The sequence below is a fragment of the Peromyscus californicus genome, unplaced genomic scaffold (genome assembly GCF_007827085.1).
Source record: "Peromyscus californicus insignis strain IS unplaced genomic scaffold, ASM782708v3 Scaffold_7__1_contigs__length_154581171, whole genome shotgun sequence".
NCBI lineage: Eukaryota > Metazoa > Chordata > Mammalia > Rodentia > Cricetidae > Peromyscus > Peromyscus californicus.
Window position 1 is genome coordinate 85,174,687 of NW_026294595.1, and position 21,911 is coordinate 85,196,597.

Consider the following 21,911-nt stretch of genomic DNA (forward strand, 5'->3'; position numbering starts at 1 on the left):
CCCTGATACAAATCTACACAGCAGATAAATGCTGATCTTTTGCTTGCACAGAGGGCAGGATAAAGGTTCTCTGATGAAAAGAAGACCGTGAACTCGTATGCACTTTGTGGTGGATGCATGTGAAAAGAAAGCATACTTAAGGCGGTGGTGAGTATTGGGCTAGGGGAGAACTGAAATGAAATGCATTCTCACATTTTAAGCCATTTAATTTGAGAGCACAGAACTAGCTTTCAAATTGTTAAACATCCCTAACACAGAATGTATACAGTGCTGCCTCTCTAAGATGAGGGCACAGGAGGTGTGGCCCTTTCTTATACTCTTCCAATGAAGTCTATGAAAAAATGGAGAAATTTAAGACTTTCCAGCAGAAGACTAGAAATCAAATGTACAATTCTGGTACAGGCTAGATTTCTCTCCTCTTTACTGGGATGATGTCTGTGAGCAGAGAGGGTAAGACTATCCAAAATATACTGCCATCCTTTATTTCATCCTTATCATGTAGTCTGGTAAACTGCCTTCACTCCTGTTTTCTCTCTCCTTTGCACTGGTCCCTCTTTGAAATATGGAGGTTAAAGATGCAAATCAGAAAATGAGCCAGTACTATATGAAAACATATTTATTGGCTGAGTAATAAAACTTAGATTAAGGGGTTTCTAGAATTAGACCCTCCTCCTTAAAATACAAGTTTCCAATAAGCAAAAGTAAGCAATATTTCCCCACCCCAAGAAGAAAGGATACACTGGCAGCCTAAATCATAGGCACCGAGGGGTGTGTTCAAACCATCTGTTCTTTTGATGGTACAGTGAAAGACGCAGCAAATCCACATCATGAATGAACAACAGCCCCAAAGCCTTGCTGCCTTAAATGCTGCATCCTCAGCTTACCCAAACCCTCAGGGGAAACTTGAACATCTTAATGCTGGCGATTTGTATATAAACTTTCAATAACACTCTTATAACAAAATAAAACAATCCAGAACATGGTAAATAAATAAGAGCGAGAGGAGAAGCAAGCAATTTCCTTGGCTGCCAAACTTGCAACACACCTGTGACTTCATCTGCAAAGCAGGCGCCTCAGCCTTCAGAGAAGGCTGAAGAAGCAGTGACGCCATCCACCACGTCTCCCTCGGTGTGTCCACACAGTCTTCAGGGTGAGGAAGGTTAACCGGTCTTTCCACACAAAATACATCCTTTAGATGGGGCTGAAAGATATGATTCTGTAGAGCTATGAAGCCCCTTAGGAAATACCCCAGGGATTACTTTAAAACTTTTTTATTTAACCGGTGAAAAATCCTCAGTAATGACATAAATAATGCACAAACTAAACCAAAATCAAAATAACTCAACCTCTTAAAGTTTTCTTTCGTTTGAAAAGACAACTTCAGACGCATTCTGAAAGTGCGAATCTGGATAAAATAAAACAGCTACAATGGAAAATTTAGCCAGTCCTCTGTCCCCCACCCTCCAGATAGTCGCTTTTCAGTCGACCTAGTCGGCTCCCATGGCTCCTGATGGTGAGTGCCAGCAGCTCGTATTTGTCTCTGAGCCCCACAGAGATGTCCAGCGTCTCCTTCAGCAAGGACTTGGTGTGGACCAGCATCCCCAGGAAGTCCTCATTGAGTCTGCTTTCCTGCCGGCTATCCTGCTCCTGGCCCTGCTTGAACTTGCTTTCCAGCTCAGTGAGGGACTTGTCAGAGTTGGAGTAGGCATCCCCAATCTGGTGGGACTCCCTCCTCAGGTACTTGCCATAGCTCTCTTCCCCATCCAGGTCATAGGAGATGCTTTTGCTGATGCCCTCCAGGACGCGCCCAGCATCCTCCACCTGGCGGCCCAGCACCGTGAACTCCTCTCGAAGGGTGAGGCTCAGCAAGCTACTGGCTTGGCCCCCGTCCCCCTGGGAGCAGCGCCGGCGATCACTCACCCTGAAGAGCAGCTGGCACTTCTCTGGGTCATCATTCTCTTCATAGTCTCCATCAGGCACGAAGTAATGATGCAGAGTCCCATTAGACATTTCTGGGTACAGGGGACCATCAAAGTAGCCTCGACACAGGTGGCAGAAGAAACCCATCCAGATCAACTTCGGGAACACCATTCTGGATATTTGGGAGAAGACTTTTAGTTCAGGAACAAGGAATGGGGTCCCCCCTGGGAGTCAGTGGCTCCGGGTGACCGCGCCCTCCTCAGGCGTAGCCGGCTTGCTGCACTCCTGTCCTGGTTCCCCGGCAGGCTTCATGTGGCTCTGCTCAGCGCTCTGCACCAGTTCCTCTCTGTCCCTGCTCTTTCTGCTGAGCTGCTGGACCTCAGCCTTGGCTTTTCCAGCAGGATCACCCTCCCCAGCGAGTGGAGACCTGCTGTTCCAGGTCCTGGCTCTGTGGCCACCTTCGGAGTTCCCTCTGGCTCTAGGGAGATGGAGCTAGTAGCTAAAAGAAGCTGTTTTTGTGTTCTGATACTATTTCAACCCCTGGACTGGGTGGGAATTCAGAGAGCTTTCCCTTTGGCTAAAGATATCCTGAGGATTGCAGGGTTCTCAAATTACAGCTCATTTCGTCACTTGGAAGCCAGGGAACAAGTTTGGAAAGAAAGCTCTCACCAGGTCCCTTATTAAAGGTACAGGGTATCTTTTTCAAGGTTGGAAGAGGAGAGAGCGAGCGAGCCTGTACAATAGGACTTAGTTTGAATGAGGGCATTATAGAATGACTAGAAACATCAAATCCAACTACTATTAGTATATTTAGGCAAGAGGTGATTGCTTTAAAGAAATGGCATCTCACACATTTAATTACTAGGTAAGATATATTTGTACTCATTTTCAAAACGTTTTTCTTTGAGCATAAAACTTGAGGTATTAGAAATAATAATTTGGTTTGGAAATAGTTTAAAGCTTATTTTTTAGAAATTAATGCTTCAGAAATAACATGAATACAGAAAATGTATTTTCTATATTCATAGTGCCTAGTTACTAATACAAATGAAAAATAGAAGTTTTCAGTTTATCAATCAAAGGACAACTGAGACTGAGATGCAATCTATTAAACCAAGTTCTGCTGAGCCTGACTGAGTCTATTTAGTACTTGACTGCTGGGGCCTCCTTTCAGATACTGACAGAGCTGGTGTATTTATCCACAAGTAGAATGCTAAGGAAGCTGTTACTGTCTTAGAGTTAGATTGCAGTTCAGCTGCTAAGGTAAAGGATTTAAAATTAAGTTTTTTAAAAAAAACCCATTCTAATTAATTTACGAACACTAACATTACCACAGTGGGTTTAAAGAAGCAACCCAGACATCTGTCCAGCTGCCAGTTCTAGAGCATCTCCATAAACATATATGTACTCAGAACACCAAGTCCCATGGCCATTCCAAAACAATGGAGATCCTAACAATGTTTAAGTTGTGGGTTCATACTTTGCACTTTCTCCATCAAGTGCTTTTCTCTTTTTAATACTTATATAACTTATCTATCACAGCCAATTTCTTCAACTTGAACTTCTTGATTGAACTAATCCATTTGGAATTCCATGTGTTTAGCACCGCATGGAAATCCTTACAGAGTTTGTCTCTCTGATTCTGGACATGTTCCCCAAACTGTTTTGTATCATGAAAGCAATGGCTACCAGATTGCTGCTGTGATTGCCCAGTTCCTCTCAACTTCTGGCAAGTGATGCCAAGGTTTTGCGGGCTCAGCACTACCATACTCATTGAAGGTCCAATGATGGAATAATCCAATGTGTGCCCCACAGAGGAGCTTACAGCCACATTGGGCACAGTGGCTGCCATCTGGGTCATCACCCCAGCCTTGGGGACAACAGCAGGTGAGTGAACAACAGCAGAAAGCAGGGGGTGGGGGTGGGGGGGTGGGGAGGTGGGGGGGGGCTGTTGCCAGCAGAGCTTCAGGTGCTGAGCTGGGTAGAGCTCTCTTATGAAGGGCCCTGATGGACACCAGGACCATGTAGGATTTGTGATACCAGCTTCCATGTGGTATCCTAAAGGTCATCTCTGTGCCTAGAACTGTGAAACTGTGAAAAGACTACCAGTTTCTTAAAAAGAAAAAAAAAAATCTTTTTCCCACCAGGCCATTTTAGGTTTTGATTTATAAATTGTTAAATAGCCATTTGATAAGCCATCCATTTGTTCAAATATTTATTGAACATTTATTATACATTGAATTCTGTTTCCGGTATTAAATACAACAGTGAACAAAACTAGAAACAAACCATTGCTTTCCAAGAGCTTTTAATCTTTGGAAGTGCAGGGAGAATGAAAGTAAAATAAATAAACTTACATTATATATTGAATGATTTCAGAATTGTGGAGAAAAGAAACAGGAAATAGGTGGGAAAATAGAAGCAGGAAGCTATTTCCATAGCTATTTGCTATTTCTGCCTTAAAATGTAACTGAGCCACTCACACTGAGTGTCCACTGTTCTGCAGAGTCCCCCTTGGCACCACAAGGGGCGGCTTTCATTCAATGCACACGGCCATGCTGTTGACAGGGCTGTCGTCACTGTCACAGGCAATCCAAACTCCCAGACAGACAATGAAAAACCCAACTAAGTAACTAGTTATTTATTTAGTGTAAAATCACACATACTTTCTGAAGCACGTTCGTGATGGCCTCGCATCTTAGTTTTTCTCTAGACATTTGACATCATGAAAATGTAGACCAAAGCAACGTTTCCTCAGTCTTTATGCCAAGTAGAAGACCAAGGCTCATTTTCATTCTGTCCCAGCAGAAAACTCCAAGCTTCTCTAATTTAGAGACTGAGCTGTGGGGCTCGCAAGACATTGCCTCATTCCATTTCCCTGGGACATTCACGAATGACAGCTGATGAATTTAAATTGCCTGTTTGGCCAAAGAAAAGACCAAGGATTTACTCAGATCCACTCTACTTCTTGCACAATCCACCCCCCTCTGACTTTCAAACCAATTCAATCATGCAAAGTTGTATTAATGACTCACTACCACTTTCCTACTTACAGGATGTGGCTTTAATTAAACATATATACCAAACCATACAATAAAATATTTCAGCCTGTAACCAGTTGTTCTTCAGCCAAAGAGTCAGGCACATAGAGTCATAGAGTGATGAATAGAAGAGATAGGAGTATTTACTTTCTTCCTGTAATAATTTTATCTAAAGATACAAACACTGTGCCTTGAATCAGTAAAGAACTATTTCTGTGCCAGTGAATTCATGCAAATTTCACTCATACTAGACATAAAGGAAAAGTCATTGACTTACATACACTTTTAGATTATGGTTTCAGACAGACTTGGTCTAAAACCTAGTTTTCTTTTATTATCTCTTTGTCCCACTACTGTAGTGGGTAGTTGCTCCAGCTTTGACCTGGAAGTACTGCCCCTAGTGAAGCTTCCAGTAACTGCCATGCCTATCTATGACCTGCCCCTGGGGTGGGGCCCAGAAGGGAGCCCTAAAGACCGGGGATCAGGATGTGCCAGGCCTTTTGGTTCCTTGTGATCCTGGGTGCTGGATGGTAGACCAAGCAGAGTTCTCCAGAGAACACCACTAGACTGCACCTCACCTCTCCCGGATCCTGTAACCAACCTCTTTACTGGCTGTAAGTTACCCCAAAATAAACCTCCTTTTTAACTACGTGTAGTTGCCTTAATAAATCCCCCAATACACTAAATCAGTTTTTATTCATTGTTGGGCAGCACCATTCACTTGTGTTTCCAAGATTAGCAATCTCTTCTAGAGTTATACGCCACTTTTTTTTGTATCTAACAGGAACAGCAGATGGCTTTTCTGTAGTTCAATCCAGACCTCTTGTATCAGCATTGGTGCCCACGACTGGTCTCACTGGATTTATCTATAAATCAAGATGATGATAGCCTGAGTCTTGGGATAAGCCTTTTGGTTTAGGAAAATAAGAGCTCTGTGTGTCAGCTAAAGGTATATCATATGAACTGAATGGCTGGTTAATTTTGGGTCCTCTTTAGAAAAGGGCCAGTATGGAGATAGACTCAAGAAAACTGTCTATGAATGGTCTCCCTACACCATACCTCATTTTTGTGACGCACACCTGGGAGACACTGCTACCTTTTGCAATAGTGTGATTAGAAGTGTTTAGTAGCTGGCTAATGGGGCAGGGCTTCCATATGTTGCATTTGCTGATTTTCATGTGTAAATATACCGATAAAGAAAAAAGTTCCTCATTATGGCCAGCATTATTGAATGTAGAGGTGGGGAAATGAATACATTAGTATATCACCACACAGTATTCCTCTCATACAGACACATTAGATGAGCTGAGTTCAAGAGAACAGGAAGTAGTGAAAGCCTTGCAACCCTAAGTGATGAGTTCTGCATACATGTCCCCTTGTTATAGTTTTTAAGTAACCAATTTAAATGGTGCAGATTTTTAAAATGGTAGTATTTAACAACTGGCTTGTAAAATTCCTGGAAACCTAACAATCAACTCTCAATAAGCAGTGCAAGCCATTTCCAACAAGCTGTCTTCAGCACACCATGGTCTTTTGAAGAAACACTTCATTTTTTTTAACCTCATAACAGTTTTTATTGCTTAATATTTAATATGTGCCAGATTCCATCCTGGGCTTGTCTGCTAGGGTCAGAGCTAAGGTGGCTTCTGGGAGTTTGCCTAGAAGTGAAGCCAGAGGTAAAGACCAAACACAGCATAAGGACAGAATCTTCTAGAGTAAAACTGAGGTGTGTTATCTGCTGATAGGGAAAACATTTGAGTCTAGACAGAACATTGAGGCAGCTAGTCACAATGCATTTACAGCCAGTACTGGGGAGAGAGGGAGGGAGAGAGAGAGAGAGAGAGAGAGAGAGAGAGAGAGAGAGAGAGAGAGAGAGAGAGATCAGCCAGTACTTAGTTTGTCTTCTGTTTGTATTCAGTATAGGACCATTGTCCATGAAATGGTGTTGCCCACAGTTGAAGTGAGTCTTTTCACCGTAACTAACCTAATCTAGATAATCCAACACAGACAGGGCCAGAGACTTGTCTTCTAGGTGATTCTCGATCCTATCGAGTTAGCAAGTGAGCTATATTCACCATCAGAAAGTTTAGAATGATTGGGTCACCAAACTGTACCTTGAGATCCTAGAAAGAGACACTATTACATTCCCAATATCACAAACTGGACCACATCAAAAGGAATGAAAGACAAAGGGTGCTGCTTGGGGACATAGTAGATAGAGATCCTGAGGTGAGAGGATCAAGGTTATTGAGTAGATGGGGACAACACAGACAATAGATAAACTATTAGGCACTTTGGGGATGCTTTAGTCAACTAAAAGTTAGTAGCATTTATTGAGCAGTGTTTGTTTAGAGAATGTAGGAAGAAAAGAGGAAGAAAATGAGGAAGGGAAATGGAAATGACACCGTTGGTAAAGGGCATACTATGCAAGCATAGGCATTGAGTGTGATCTCTGGAACCCATGTAAACGTTAAGCATGTCAAATGCTTTTTATGCCAGGAATGGGAAAGTAGAGATAACCTTTTATCTCTACTTTCTGGGGTTCATCTGGGGTTCTCTGACTAGTCAACCAAGCTCAATAAATAAGCTTCAAGTTCAGCGAGAGACCTTGTCTCAAAAGTAAGGTAGATAGCATCTGAGGAATGATACCTAAGATTGTCCTTGGGCCTCTATGCGTGCACACCACACTCACACCCCCCCCACACACACAGAGAGAGATAGAGAGAGAGAGAGACAGAGAGACAGAGAGACAGAGAGACAGAGAGAGAGACAGAAAGGCACATATACAGAGAGAGAAATGGAAAGAGGAGAAAAAGATGAGCAAGAACTAGGGAAGGAAGGTAGCAAGGAGAAAGGAAGAAAAGAAATAAAAAGTTAAATAAATTTTATATAGTCTGTTACATATGTATTTACTACATTAACTGTTTTCTACAACACCATTGGTTAGGGATGGGAAGAAAGCCATTAGAGTCTCAAAAGGGACATGGTTATTCTAAGTAATGTGAATATTTCATATATTGGATCTAGCTAGATTACACAAAGCAAAAATCTACTATTAGTCAGGGTATTCTAGGAATATAATTGATAGAATGAATCTATGTATTTATTAAAAGGGAACTTATTAGAGCGGTTTACAGACTATAATCTGGCTATTCAACAGTGGCTGTCTCCTGATGGAAATGCTAAGAATCTAGTAGGTATTCAGTCCCCGATGTAGATATCTCAGTTTGTCTTCAGTTTACATTGGAATCCCAAAGAAATAGGCTCAGATACTAATGAAGAAACTCCTTGGTAGCAGAATAGATGGACTTGCCATTGAGAGTAAGAACAATCACGATAAAAGCAGAGCTTCTTCCTCCCATGTCTGTTTATGTGGGCTGCTACCAGAAGGTATGTCTCAGATTTAGGGTGGGTCTTTTGATCTAAAATGATCTGTCTTAGTTAGGGTTTCTATTGCTGTCAAAAGACACCATGACCACAGCAACTCTTTAAAGGAAGAATATTTAATTGAGGGGGCTTACATTTTCATCATGGTATGACATGGCATGCAGGCAGACATGGTGTTGGAACAAGAGCTGAGAGTCCTTATATCTTGACTCACAGGCAACAGGAAGTGGTCTGAGACACTGGGTGGTATCTTAAGCATATACAAGACTTCAAAGCCTGCCTGCACAGTCACACACTTCCTCCAACAAGACCACACCTACTCCAACAATGCCACACCTCTATAGTGCCACTCCCTCGGGGGGCCCTTTTCTTTCAAACCACCATGTTCCACTCCCTGGCCCCTAAAGGCTTGTAGCCATATCATAATGCAAAATGCATTCAGTCCAACTTCAAAAGTACCCATAGTATACAACAGTGTCAAATTTATTTAAAAGTCTAAATATTTAAGTATAAATTAAAAGTCTAATTAAGTCTAAATATAAAAGCTTAAATTATTTCAAAGTCTCTTCTAGGATTCATACAATCTCTTAACTGTAATCCCCTGTAAAATGAAAATAAAAAGCAGATCATGTATGTCCAACATATAATGGCACAGGGTATATATTATCATTCCAAAATGTAGGGAAGGGAGCATAGTGAGGAAATACTGAACTAAAGCAAGACCAAAATCCAGCTATACAAACTCCAAACTCTGCATCTCCATGTCAAACTCTCCATCCGATGTCAAAATGCTCTTCAGATCTCCAACTTCTTTCAGCTTTGTTGACTGCATATTTCTTTCTTTTGGGTTGGTTCCATTCCCTGTTAGCAGTTTTCCTCAGCAGGTATCCCACGGATCTGGCATCTCCAACATCTTGGGGTTCTCCAAGGCAATCCAGGCTTCAATTTCATAGTTTCATGAAATGGCTTCTTTAGGCCTCCATTCAGGGATACCCCTGATACATACCTGGCCTCAGGGACTTTTCTTGGTCATGGAGGCAAATCCTGCAGTCCCTTTCTTTTATCTTTAACTCTAAATCAGAACCATGTGGCCAAAGTTGCCAAGTTCTGCTGCTTGCTCAGGCTGGAATGTGCCCCCCTGCCCCTTGTTCAATTATGTCTTCCCCAGTTTTCTGTTTTCCTTCACTGACTAAGCTTTGCTGTCATTGAAATTGCTCTGTAGACCAGGCTGGCCTCAAACTCAGAGATCCACCAGCCTCTGCCTTGTGAGTGCTGGGACTAAAGGTGTGTACCACCACACCCTGCTCTAAACTTTGCTTTAATTCCTTTCAACAAGTTGGTGCCCTGAGGTCACCACTCCCTTTATTCCATTTCTTAATCTGTTTATCTCCTTGAACACAGAATTTAGCTCCATTCCACTTTCTGGTGCTTCTTTTATCCTCAAATATTTTTCCTTGCTCAGCTTGCTCCTTTCCATTATATATCTTCATTAGAATTAACACTAGTAACTACACAATGGAGTCTATAATTGTAGCTGGAGTTTTCCTGCCTGGCCCACAGTCAGGACAAATCTCTCTCACCCGCCAGTCCCAAGCTGCTCAAACCCGATCAAGTAAACACAGAGACTTATATTGGTTACAAACTGTATGGCTGTGGCAGGCTTCTTGTTAACTGTTCTTACAGCTTAAATTAATCCATTTCTATTAATCTATACCTTGCCACGTGGCTTGTGGCTTACCGGTACTTTACATCTTCCTTATCCTGATGGCGGCTCGCAGTGTCTCTCCCCCCAGCTTCCTGTTTTCTCAATTTTCCTCTCTGTTAGTCCCGCCTATACTTCCTGCCTGGCCACTGCCAATCAGTGATTTATTCATTGACCAATCAGCAACACATTTGACATACAGACCATCCCACAGCACCTCCCCTTTTCTTTTCTTAAAAAGGAAGGTTTTAACCTTTACACATCTCCAAAGTCAGCTTGGTATATTTGGGAATTTGGGCGTAGCTTCTCTTACTACTTCCTGCTGGAGGGGGGCGCTGTATCTTCTGGGGAAACAAAGAAAATTTTAGGATCATGGAGTAGTCCGTGAGGCTGTATCATCTGAGCCAGTTGCCTTGAAACGGTTCTGGATGTTGGATCATCTGGGCCATGGTGTCATCGGAGACCTTTCAGGTGGTCTTGGCTGGTCAAACCTGATGTGTCTTAATCTGGAACAAATCCATAGCCTCTTGCTTTCTGTGGAAACAAAAGAGACTCTTTTCCAAAGCAACATATCCTTACATCCAAATTTTGAAGTCAAAGTATCTTTAAAATATACATACTGGTTTAACTCAGCTTCCTTTATAATCAAATATCTCTCTGTAGTTAAGAATCCCAAAGACAACACAATCCAGACTCTCTGTGTAATAGTCATCTCTACGTGGCTTATTTTTTATATTAATTTTACTGTCTCTTTAAAGACTTTATTTTTTAAAACCATGTATTTGTTTCTATACTGTATATATCACCTTTTTTTTCTCTTTCAAGCCTACGTATATTTTACACACATTTTAAACTATTACATCTGAATCTGTCTTATTGTGAATCTATTGCTTTGAACTGCAGCCTTCTAAGCCTGAAACGGCGCTGGTGCTGTGGCTGCTGGCTCCGCCCACTTCAGCTTCCCAACATGGCGACGGCGGTATGCTTACCGCCAGTTCTGGGAGCCATCGTGGGTCTATGCTTTTATCCAAGCAGCATGTAGCCTAGAAACCTCTTTTTTTTTTGTTTTGTACTAGCAAAGGCTAAATCCATCAAGCAGCTTAATGTGCCACTTGTAGAGACCTCATTCCCGCCATACTGCAGGTCGAGCGCGCACGCCAGCAACCCGCCAGTAGCTCAAACCGGCAGCTGCCGCTCATTTGAGAGAGACAATTAGGAAGCTGTTTTTAGCTCCGTTTTAGAATCTTTTTTCTCAGGTTTTAGGTGGAAACTCTTGCCCCACGTTGGGCGCCATTTGTAGCTGGAGTTTTCCTGCCTGGCCCACAGTCAGGACAAATCTCTCTCACCCGCCAGTCCCAAGCTGCTCAAACCCGATCAAGTAAACACAGAGACTTATATTGGTTACAAACTGTATGGCTGTGGCAGGCTTCTTGTTAACTGTTCTTACAGCTTAAATTAATCCATTTCTATTAATCTATACCTTGCCACGTGGCTTGTGGCTTACCGGTACTTTACATCTTCCTTATCCTGATGGCGGCTCGCAGTGTCTCTCCCCCCAGCTTCCTGTTTTCTCAATTTTCCTCTCTGTTAGTCCCGCCTATACTTCCTGCCTGGCCACTGCCAATCAGTGATTTATTCATTGACCAATCAGCAACACATTTGACATACAGACCATCCCACAGCAATAATGAGCTGTTTTGAGATTTCTTCTGCCAATGGAATTAATCCAAAATTCTTCGATTTAGTGTCAGGCAAACTTTTTGGACAAGGGCAAAAACAGCCACATCCTTCACCAAAACATCACAAAAATGATTTTTAGGCAACGTACTAAAATTGTTCTCCTCTGAAATATCTTGAGTCAGCCCCCACCGTTCAAATCACTCTTTTTTTTTTTTTTTTTTTTTTTTGGTTTTTCGAGACAGGGTTTCTCTGTGTAGCTTTGCGCCTTTCCTGGAACTCGCTTTGGAGACCAGGCTGGCCTCGAACTCACAGAGATCCGCCTGGCTCTGCCTCCCCAGTGCTGGGATTAAAGGCGTGCGCCACCACTGCCCGGCTCAAATCACTCTTAGTACCACCGTCCTCCATGTTTCTATTGGTCTGGCCCATTAAGCAGTGCTTAGCTTAAAGCATTCCACTGCTTTCCTAATCCAAACTCCCGAAGTACAAATTCCTCCAAACAAAAGCATGGTCATGCCTTTCACAGCAATACCCCAGTCGCTGGTACCAACTTTTGTCTGAGTTTGGGTTTTTTATTGCTGTGAGAAGACACCATGACCACAGCAACTCTTATAAAGGAAAAACATTTAATTGGGTTGGCTTACATTTTCAGAGGTTTAGTTTGTTATCCTCATGGTGTGACATGGCGACATGCAGGCAGACATAGTGCTGGAGCAGGAGCTGAGAGTCCTTACATCTTGACTCACAGGCAACAGCAAGTGGTCTGAGACATTGGTCAGTATCTTAAGCATATATGAGACCTCAAAGCCCACCTCCAAAATGACATGACTTCTTCCAACAAGACAACACCTACTCCAAGGCCACACCTCCTAATAGTGCCACTCCGTTTGGGAGTCATTTTCCTTGAAACCACTGCATGAACCTACCAAGAAAATCCTTCACAAGTGTGCCCAGTGGTTAGGTTTTTAACATGGGAATTAACTCAAGTTAATTTCAGGTGTAGTCAAATTGCAACCAAGATTAGCCAGCGGGTCTGCAAGTACTTTCTCCACTATTACTACCACATTCAGTGAATCTAATCTTTCCACCATTTTACTCATGAACACAGAACACATGAAATCCTAGAGAAGAGGAGCTAGAGAGATGAGACTCTGAGACACTGAGTTAGAATTAGAGTCAGGAGGAAAGGAAAGACCCTGTGGTGTGGGAGGCAAGAAGGCCTTAATTCAACTTGGCTGATGGGGTTCTGAGGACACAGGTACAATATGTAATGTATGTGGGAGATGAAAAGAGAGAAGAGAGAGGACAATTAAACCTCAATGATGAAAAGCAGTCATTGAAAATGACAGCAGTGTTCATTCAGTGTGTATATAGTTCCAGACAATGTCAGCTACACATATCAGAAGAAACTATTCATTTAGGGAGAATTTTCTCCCTTGATTTAAACTCTTCATTGACATCCTACATTCCTATAAGGAAATTACATTTTTTAGTTGGCTATAAACTTTGAATTGGCTGGTTCCCAGCTTCCAAGCACTTCTCGCTGTCCTTATAAGCAAAGAGTATAGATCATGTTAGTCTTCATTCAATGAGCTCTCTCTGCCTGGAACTTTCTTTCCCAAGTTCTTTCCTGGCTGATGCTTATTCTCTTGTTTCTTAACTGAAATATGTTTCTTCTAAAGACCCTTGACTGATCTCTAGATATTAATTAGTTTTCTCCATCTTTCCTTTTATACTTCATGTATGCTTTTTCCTCCTGGCACTTTCCATTACTCATAGTTGTGCTTTGATTTGTGTGTTAATTTGCCTTAGGTTTTTTCTCTCCAATTGACTTAAACCTCCAAAGACCGAAATTATACACCCCTACCTTTCTGTATATCCTCTATTTTAGCATTTCAATTGGATCATTGGAGTTGTTCAATGGTGAATGTATGCATCACCTTAGGTAAAGTCAATCACTTTCTATTTAATGTTTCAGTGGTACTTTGTGTGTGTGTGTGTGTGTGTGTGTGTGTGTGTGTGTGTGTGTGTGTGTGCAGATGACAGGGAAGATGTGCCCCACTGTGTCTTATACTCTCTGTCTTACTGCCCTGAGAAATAGTCTCTCATTGAACCTGGAGCTACACTGGCAGTTAGTATTTCTAAGCGAATTTTTTGTCTTCACTTCTCAGAGTGCTGGGGTGACAGATGTATGTGTACAAATCCAGTGTTTCAAGTGGGTGCTGGAGATTCAAACTTGAATCTTCATGTTCATACACCAAGCATCTTACTCACTGAACTCTATCCTTCCCTTTTACGATATGTATTGCATTGTTCTGGATTCATTTATTAATTTGTATGCCTCCCCTATTAGATTGTGAGCTCTTCAGGTTTACTTCTGTATTTTTGTGATTAGTACATAGTTACGGCCAAATGCTTGCTATTTGTTGTGATAGCTGAACTGTGGAATTTGAGGAATTTTATTATTTAATAAAGGTTAGATAGTCTATCAGAGTTCACATTTTTTTCCTGACCATCAGTCAATGTGTGATGTTTTCAGGAGGAATCTGGATGAACTTGGCAGGAAAGAAGGGGAGCAGCACTGTGAATTCCAGCAACTAGAATGTGCAGCAGAGAGTGAATGCCCCTCAGAAGGAGATTGCCATCCTAGGTAAACTGTGGGGCAGTTTCTGCACAACATCATGGGAGATTATGGTTTATAAGCTGAGGAAGACACAGGTTATCTGTTGGGATAGTTTGCTGTTTTTCTGATAAAGATCTTTCTTAGTTTTCTGGTGTCTGAAGCATATATTCTGGGGTTAGCATCCAGTCGATTTTGCAGAAGGATTAGTTCTTTTTTTCCTTCCTAATTTGTGAGTGTTTTATTTCTTCCTTGTCTTGGTCTGATCAGGCTGCTGCAATGGATAATTGAAGATCTTTCTCCAAGAAATAAAAGTTGGCTCCTAAGATGTATACTGGAGAAATAAGCATAATCACAGAAAATGGTTAAACATAAATATTTATTGTTGCATTGTTTCTTAGACTAGCAATCTGGAAACAAGTTAGATGCTACTAATAGAAACAAACAAAAATGCTAAATTCATTCCATATACGTATATTGGAAACATTTTACACCTTTTGAAAATTAATTTTAATGATATGTTAACAAATGGCAATGATTATGACAAAATACTATATTAAAAAATACTTAATGGAGAAAACAAGACTGAATACAAAGTCAAAGATGATAATTGACAAAATGTAGCAGGCTTCCTTCTATGCAGGGAATACAGGCCGTAGCTCTGTCTGTAGCATGGTGTGCATTATCTGTATTTTCCACAGTAATGCGTAGTACAAATTTTAAGAAGAAAGGAGAAACAAAGAAAGGGAATTGGAACAGAAAGAGTTGGAGATAATAGCAGTCCTATTGTGGAGCTCCCCCCACAGGGTTCTTCCCTGACCTCTGAGCTGGGCTCTGCACACTGCAGACTCTCATTTGCACCATCGACTAAACCGCTCTGCTGTGTGCCAAAGGAAAATGCTCTTTGGATTCAGGAGCTTCTGGAAGGCTCATTCCATTGTCAAATAAGATCAGCATGTTTCATTACTATGGATTTGCACTTAAGTTTCTAGACTTCTGTGGGGTATTTTTTTTATTGCTAGCATCAGGAACTGGATTAGAGAACAAAGTAAGGAAAGATGCAACTTATATATTATAACGATTTTGTGGTATATGAGGCTATACGAGGCAAGTAGGAAGCTAACCAGAAATCCTGAAATTCAGGCTTTATAATCAGTTCTAAGTAGTTATAAATAACTTAATTTAAATTTTTTTCTTAATTCCAGGTCATTTGAATATTTATTGAAATAATTACTGCTTCCACAAACACAAATGTTGCCTCACACAATTAAATGAAAGAGGTCCCTGCAATAGGTTTCTAATTTGGTTGGCTACCGATAGATGAGAAAAAAAATTTTTAAATGCACATAGCAAGATAGTTACCACATTTTTGTAAAATATACAGTTTTGCCTCAGAGCTAGTTAAACAAAGACTAAGAATGTGTGACCGCCCACATAGTAATGTTACTATAAAGGGAAACAACAACAAAAAAATGTTTAATTTCCCATTTTCAAAGATAAAAGATAATGGTAACAATTTTAATAAAATTAAAAACAAAACAAAACAAGCTCTCTTGGTTCAAACATTAACCATAGCAAATTATCCTCTGACATGCTTTCTAAGCTATGAAAACTAATGATCAATTTTTTTTGATGTTTAAAAATAGAGACTATGCTACCAAGGTGGTCTCCAAGTAACCAAGTAACAGATGATGTTTATAAAGACTCAATATTATAAAAGATAGAACACACTTTTTTTTCTCCCAAAGTACACCAATGTCTGGTACAAGCTGGCAGCTATTTATAATTTATGACTAGTGGAAATATTTGTGACTTGTAATAACACTGTTGTGGTAGAACAGAAAAATAATAGACTCCAAGATATTCAGTTAAAAAAAATACACAAGAGGAAACTATTTCCCATCTTAGAAATTCTAGTAAGTGTAAAGAAGGGCAAGCCCCCTCACTGTGGGGTCCAGGCTGGAGCCCATGTCTACCATGTGTATGCATGGGATGTGAGGTCCATGCTGGAGCCCATGTCAACTGTATATATGCATAGCATTAGCCTGAGACTCACCATCCTCCCCACTTTTTCCTGAAATTGTTTATTGATAATGATTCTATCTCAAGCAAATAAACAACAACCAAAATATGAAAACAAAACAAACAAACAATCCAGAAGTCAAATGGAAAAGGCCTAAAGTATTCTCAATAAAAGAAAAAAATATTCCTGTTAGGAATAATATAAACACATTTAAAAAAATAACTGAAAGCAATTTGTCATTTAGAAATGTGCTTTCCACTCATAGATCCATTTTATTTTATTTTATTTTTTTTACGATCCTTAGCCAGAGGAAATTATTTCTTAGTTTTATACAAAAGGAGCCTCCTGGCTCAGTGTGGTTGCATTCCAAAGCTGGCTGAAGAGAGAAGAAAGGGATTAGTTTTGGACTGCTGGACTCACTGTGGTTTGCAGCTCTGGGTGCTGAGCAGCAGCAGGTGACAAGAAAAATAGAAAGTGAGCATTCAGAACCAGAGTCCACAGGAAAGCAAACATCTGGATTCAGAGGCTTGGCCTTACGTGGATAAATGCTTCTGTGCTTTCTTCTGTGTATTCTAACATTGGAATCCTGGCCTAGAATACTGCACAAGAAGAGGTTCCCAGATTCAAGGAGGAAAATCTCTTGGTTAAAACAAACAAGCAAACAACAAACAAAAAACACTCCAAATAAATAAAAGTCAAATTCAGAGTTCATGAAGATTATTGACCCAGGTATCACAGTTAAATTTAAGATACTAAAAAAATCCTGCAATGTGCTTCTATTCACAATAGAGTAATAATTTGTATGTGTCTTTCACCTTGGAAAATCTAAAATAATAGGTACAATATATTAAATAGTTTCCTAAATAATAAGAGCATCTGAAAATATGAGTTGATGACTCCTGAGACTTGGGATACTATATCCTTTGCAAGGTGAGGGAACCTGGAGGGACCTGTACTTGCTTTGACCAAATTGAAATAGATCGTCAACTTTTTTTTTTTTTAATACAGAAGCAATTTCTAAAACTCATATAGAAATGCAAGTTCTCCCAGTGGCTGGAGAGATGATGCAGAGGTTAAAATCACTTGCAAGTCTTGTAGAGGACCCCAGTTTGGTTCCCAGCACCGTCACGGTGGCTCACAAACACTTCCCTTCTTGGGGATCTGTCACCCTCCTCTTTCCTCCATGGGCACTAGGTATGCACATGACACATACATATAAGACAGGCACTCACATAGACACATAACATAAAAATGAACAAATCTTTTAAAAACAGTTTGAAGTCTGGGTAACTTACAGTCCATGACTTTAAGACCTATTAGAAAACCCCAGTTTTGTAGACTGCACAGACAGAACTAGTATTATGGTGGAGAGAGAGGTTCTACTTCTGTTCGCTACAGAAGAACAGACAGTACAGAAATATACCAGCACATTCACGGTTCAATAATTTTAAACAAAGATTCAATGATTATCCAGTGAACAAAGACATTTTTCCAAGTGGAGCTAAAACAATTTAAAATTAGTTTGTAATAAAATGAATAGTCTGCATACATAATTATGTATTAAACTCTGTGCTTCATATAAAAAAATTAACTTGAAATGGATCATAGGTTTAAGATTCAGCCCCAAAATGGCTGTCTCCAGAAGATGACAGGAGAAAAGTTATGTGACTTGAATTGTACAAAATGTATTAGCTATTCAATCTATGTTGCTTAGTTTCTTGTCACTTGACACAAACTAGGGTCATTTGGGGGGAAGAGGGAACCTCAAGGGAGACAACATCTCCATCAGATTGGTCTGTAGGCAGGTCTGTGGGCGTTTTTTGGATTGATGGTTAGTGGGAGAGTCCAGCCCATTCTGGTAATACTCTTGGGAAGGTGGTCCTGGGAAGCAGAAGAAAGTTAGCTGAATGTGAGCCTGGAGAATGACCAGGAAGGAGGATTCTTCTGTGGCCTCTGCTTCCAGTCCTGCCTCCAGGTTGCTGCCTTGAGTTCCTGTCCTGACTTCACTTCACAATGGACTCTGAGCTGTGAGATGAAATAATTCCGTTGCTTCCTAAGTTGCTTTTGGCCATGGCATTTATCAAAGCATCAGAAAGTAAAGTAGGACAATATCAATATCATAATTCATAAGATAAAAATTGATAATGATGGCATGAAAATTAAGATCTTATGTTCAAAATATTTTGTTAAGAAGATAGAGACAAAAGCTACAGCCTGGGAGAAATTATTTCCACATTACTTTTCTAATAAAAACTATGTAAAAATACCCTAAATCAATAAAATAACAAACATCTCAATTCAAGTGGACAGAAGATTTGAGCAGACACTTAACCATTAGCAGCTGGAATATGAAAAATTCTTGGGAACATTAGTCATTAGTAAAATGCAAATCAAAACCATAACAAGATACGACTACACATTTACAAACAGTTTTAAATTTTTACTGTGTCTACAAGGATGTGAAGCAACTGGAGCTCACACATAGCTGGCAAAAATAGAACTCTAAAACCACACAGAAAACAGTTGGATTTGGAGAAATGGCCCTCTCATGGGTTCGAACTCTCAGTCCTTAGCTGGGTGGTGATGTTTGGTGAGGCTGTGGGATCTGTAGGGGCAAGAGGTATGGCTGGCTGGTGGGGGTGGATCACTGATGGTGGGTCTTTGAGGGCTATCAGTCAGTCCTGATTCTGGTCCTGCTCTTCGTCTTATCTCTCCACATGTGAACGAACCTTGTCATACACTCCTTTTATGACTTGTGCTGCTCACACCGTCACTTCTTCCCCACAATGAGGAATTGTATCTCCTGAAGTTGCAAGCCAAAATATGTCTCTCCTCTACTAAATTGCTTCTGCATTTTATTACAGCAGCAAGAAATGTAATCAATGGAGACACCTTCTAAAGTTCAATACAGATCTGCTGCCTGATCCAGTCATTCACTACAAGTATCTACCCAAGTTAAATGAAAGCAGGTGTTCATACAAACTGACTCATGGATGTTCATAGCACTTTAGTTAGTTAAGAGCTCTACACTAGAACTTATACAAATGTCCATCAACAAGTGAATAAAACAATTCCATATACTTAGAATAGTTACAACAACATGGGGTAGTCTCATAGTGGTTATAGTCCTCTACAGAAGCCAGATAATCAAGAGTGTGAGCCCCATTTAATTCTAGAAAGTGTAAAAACTATAGGATATTACAGAAAAAAAATTCAGGGATTACAGATATGTTCATTGTCTTGATTGCGATCATATACAATTCATAGATGCAAACCATGTAAATGCATGTGTTAAAAGATCTTATTTTATAATTGGAACCACATTGTTTATTGTGTGACAGTGACAATTGAATATCAATGAAGCTGCTAAAACTTTTATCACTCCTAAAGTAGGAGTGATACTTTATACTTATTCAGTCATTTTTATTTTTATAGTTCAATTTTGTTTGTTTGTTTGTTTTAGGGTTGAGTGACCTCAGTCCCTTTAGGGGAGGTAAATGTGGGCAAAGGGCATATATGCATGCATTAAAATGTCATAATGAGACTCATCATTTTATACTCATTGGAATTCTAAAAAGAAGACGGGATTTACGTTCTACCTTGGGAAAGCACACTTCCTCATTCTGGGCTAGAAATGAGCCATGAGAGAAGCAGCCATGAGACAAGTTGTACTGGCTCTTATTTAGGAAAATCACCTTGACAGGACAGTGTTAGTTTCCCATCACAATATTCCATATGATAAAAGCAGCATTGAGGCAGGGCAGTGGTGGTCATGCCTTTAATCCTAGCACTTGGAAGGCAAAAGCAGGTGGATCTCTGTGAGTTCGAGGCCAGCCTGGTCTACAGAGTGAGTTCACAGACAGCCAAGGCTACACAAAGAAACACTGTCTTGAAAAACCAAAAAACAAAACAAAACAAAAAAGGAAAACAAAGCATTATTAAATGCTACTAGGATGAGAACCAGACATGGCAAGAACAGTAAAAACTAGAGCCAGCATTAGATTGGACATATGTATGTCCAGGGATATTCACTTACTTCTTACATGTTCTGCTCATATGGCAAATTCTGAGGTTCTTTCAGCTTGCTGATGCCTTCAGATACAACAAACTCTTATGTTATATGCACTACTACCAGACCTTGAAAGTCTATGATATTTCTTTAAGGTGCTTATTATTTTTCTGGGCTTCATTCAGCTAAAAAAAAGTCTCATTAATTTTCTACTTTTTGATGTGAATTCACCCTGCATAATTCCCTTCATCCACTTTAGGGCTCTGTTCCTGGAGTAAAAGGGTAGAGGATTACTAATGTGCTATTTACTTGTTTTGCTTTCTTTGAAATGTTCCTCCTATTCCCTGTTCAGCCTGGAGAAAGCCTACATATGCTTTCTCTTCTAGGAAACTCTGGCTGCCTAAACAGTTCTGCAAAGCTATTGTTTATACCTGGGTCTGAGCATATGAAAGCTCCAAAGTCACATGGCAAAGCATTTAATTTTTCTGTGTATTTCTCCCACAATTTCTACCTTTAGAAACCAATGGCAGGTGGTACAATCTATTTTTCCCCCCTTAGGAAGACAGGAACAATGTCTATTCATCTCAGATAGAACACCTACACAGACCAAAGAAACAGTTCCACACAAACCCAGGTAGATGAGACAATGAGTTTGTTGGAGTGACTTACAGGAACATAGGTCACCCAAGCAGCTGAAAGTGGTTGAAAAGCACACGCCAGTATGGGTGACAGCTGTAAAAACTGTGTCACTGATATGTCCTACATAACTTGCAGGTAGCTCCACCAAAGAGTTCACCCTCCCCAGCAGTCCTTTACTGTTTACATAACCTTAGGGAGGAGGCCTTTGAGTATTGTAACTTTCATTAGACTCCCTCTCCCTTTTTCATTGTTGTAGTCACAAGTTTTCCTGTGTTCTGCATGGCCCTGCAGCCGCTCAGAACCAAGTAAACACACAGAGCCTTATACCAATTGCATGGCATATGGCAGGCTTCTTGCTAGCTAGCTCTTATAACTTAAATTAACTCATTTCTATTAATCTATGTTTTGCCATGTGTTCTGTGGCTTACTGATCTGCTGGCATGTTGTTCATTGGCCAGCAGGGTGGCATCTCTCTCACTTTGCCTTTCTTCTTCCCCTATATATGCTTGGATTTCCCACTTGCCTCTAAGCTGCCTTGCCATAGGCCAATGCAGCATTATTTATCAACCAACTAGAGCTACACATATTCACAGCATACAGAAAGACATACCACAGCACATTGTTGCCAAAAATAGTAACTCAAATATTAAGTGTTCCAACATTCCTTTTTTTGTGTGTGCTTTTAGTAGGTACGGCAGCTTCTGTTTCAATGCAGGACCCTAACATAACCTTCTTAAATACACTTAAACTGTTGGTTACACTGAACACACATAGAAACCACTGTATACCTTTATCAACTGAAGTGACAATCATAGAAACAACCACAAGCACAGAGAACTCACCTGACTCAGGTTGCTGCCTGGCCCACAGGGATTAAAAGTTATCTTCTGTTG

The 21,911-nt window shown here is 40.5% G+C and overlaps 1 protein-coding gene across 1 annotated transcript; it reads right to left on the minus strand.

Annotated features, from left to right (window-relative positions):
• Positions 1-601: 601 nt before the first annotated feature.
• Positions 602-2,853, minus strand: Fibin (fin bud initiation factor homolog). Its single transcript, XM_052725183.1, has one exon. The coding sequence runs from the start codon at positions 2,089-2,091 to the stop codon at positions 1,438-1,440; it is 654 nt and encodes a 217-aa protein (XP_052581143.1). The 5' UTR covers positions 2,092-2,853; the 3' UTR covers positions 602-1,437.
• Positions 2,854-21,911: the final 19,058 nt, after the last annotated feature.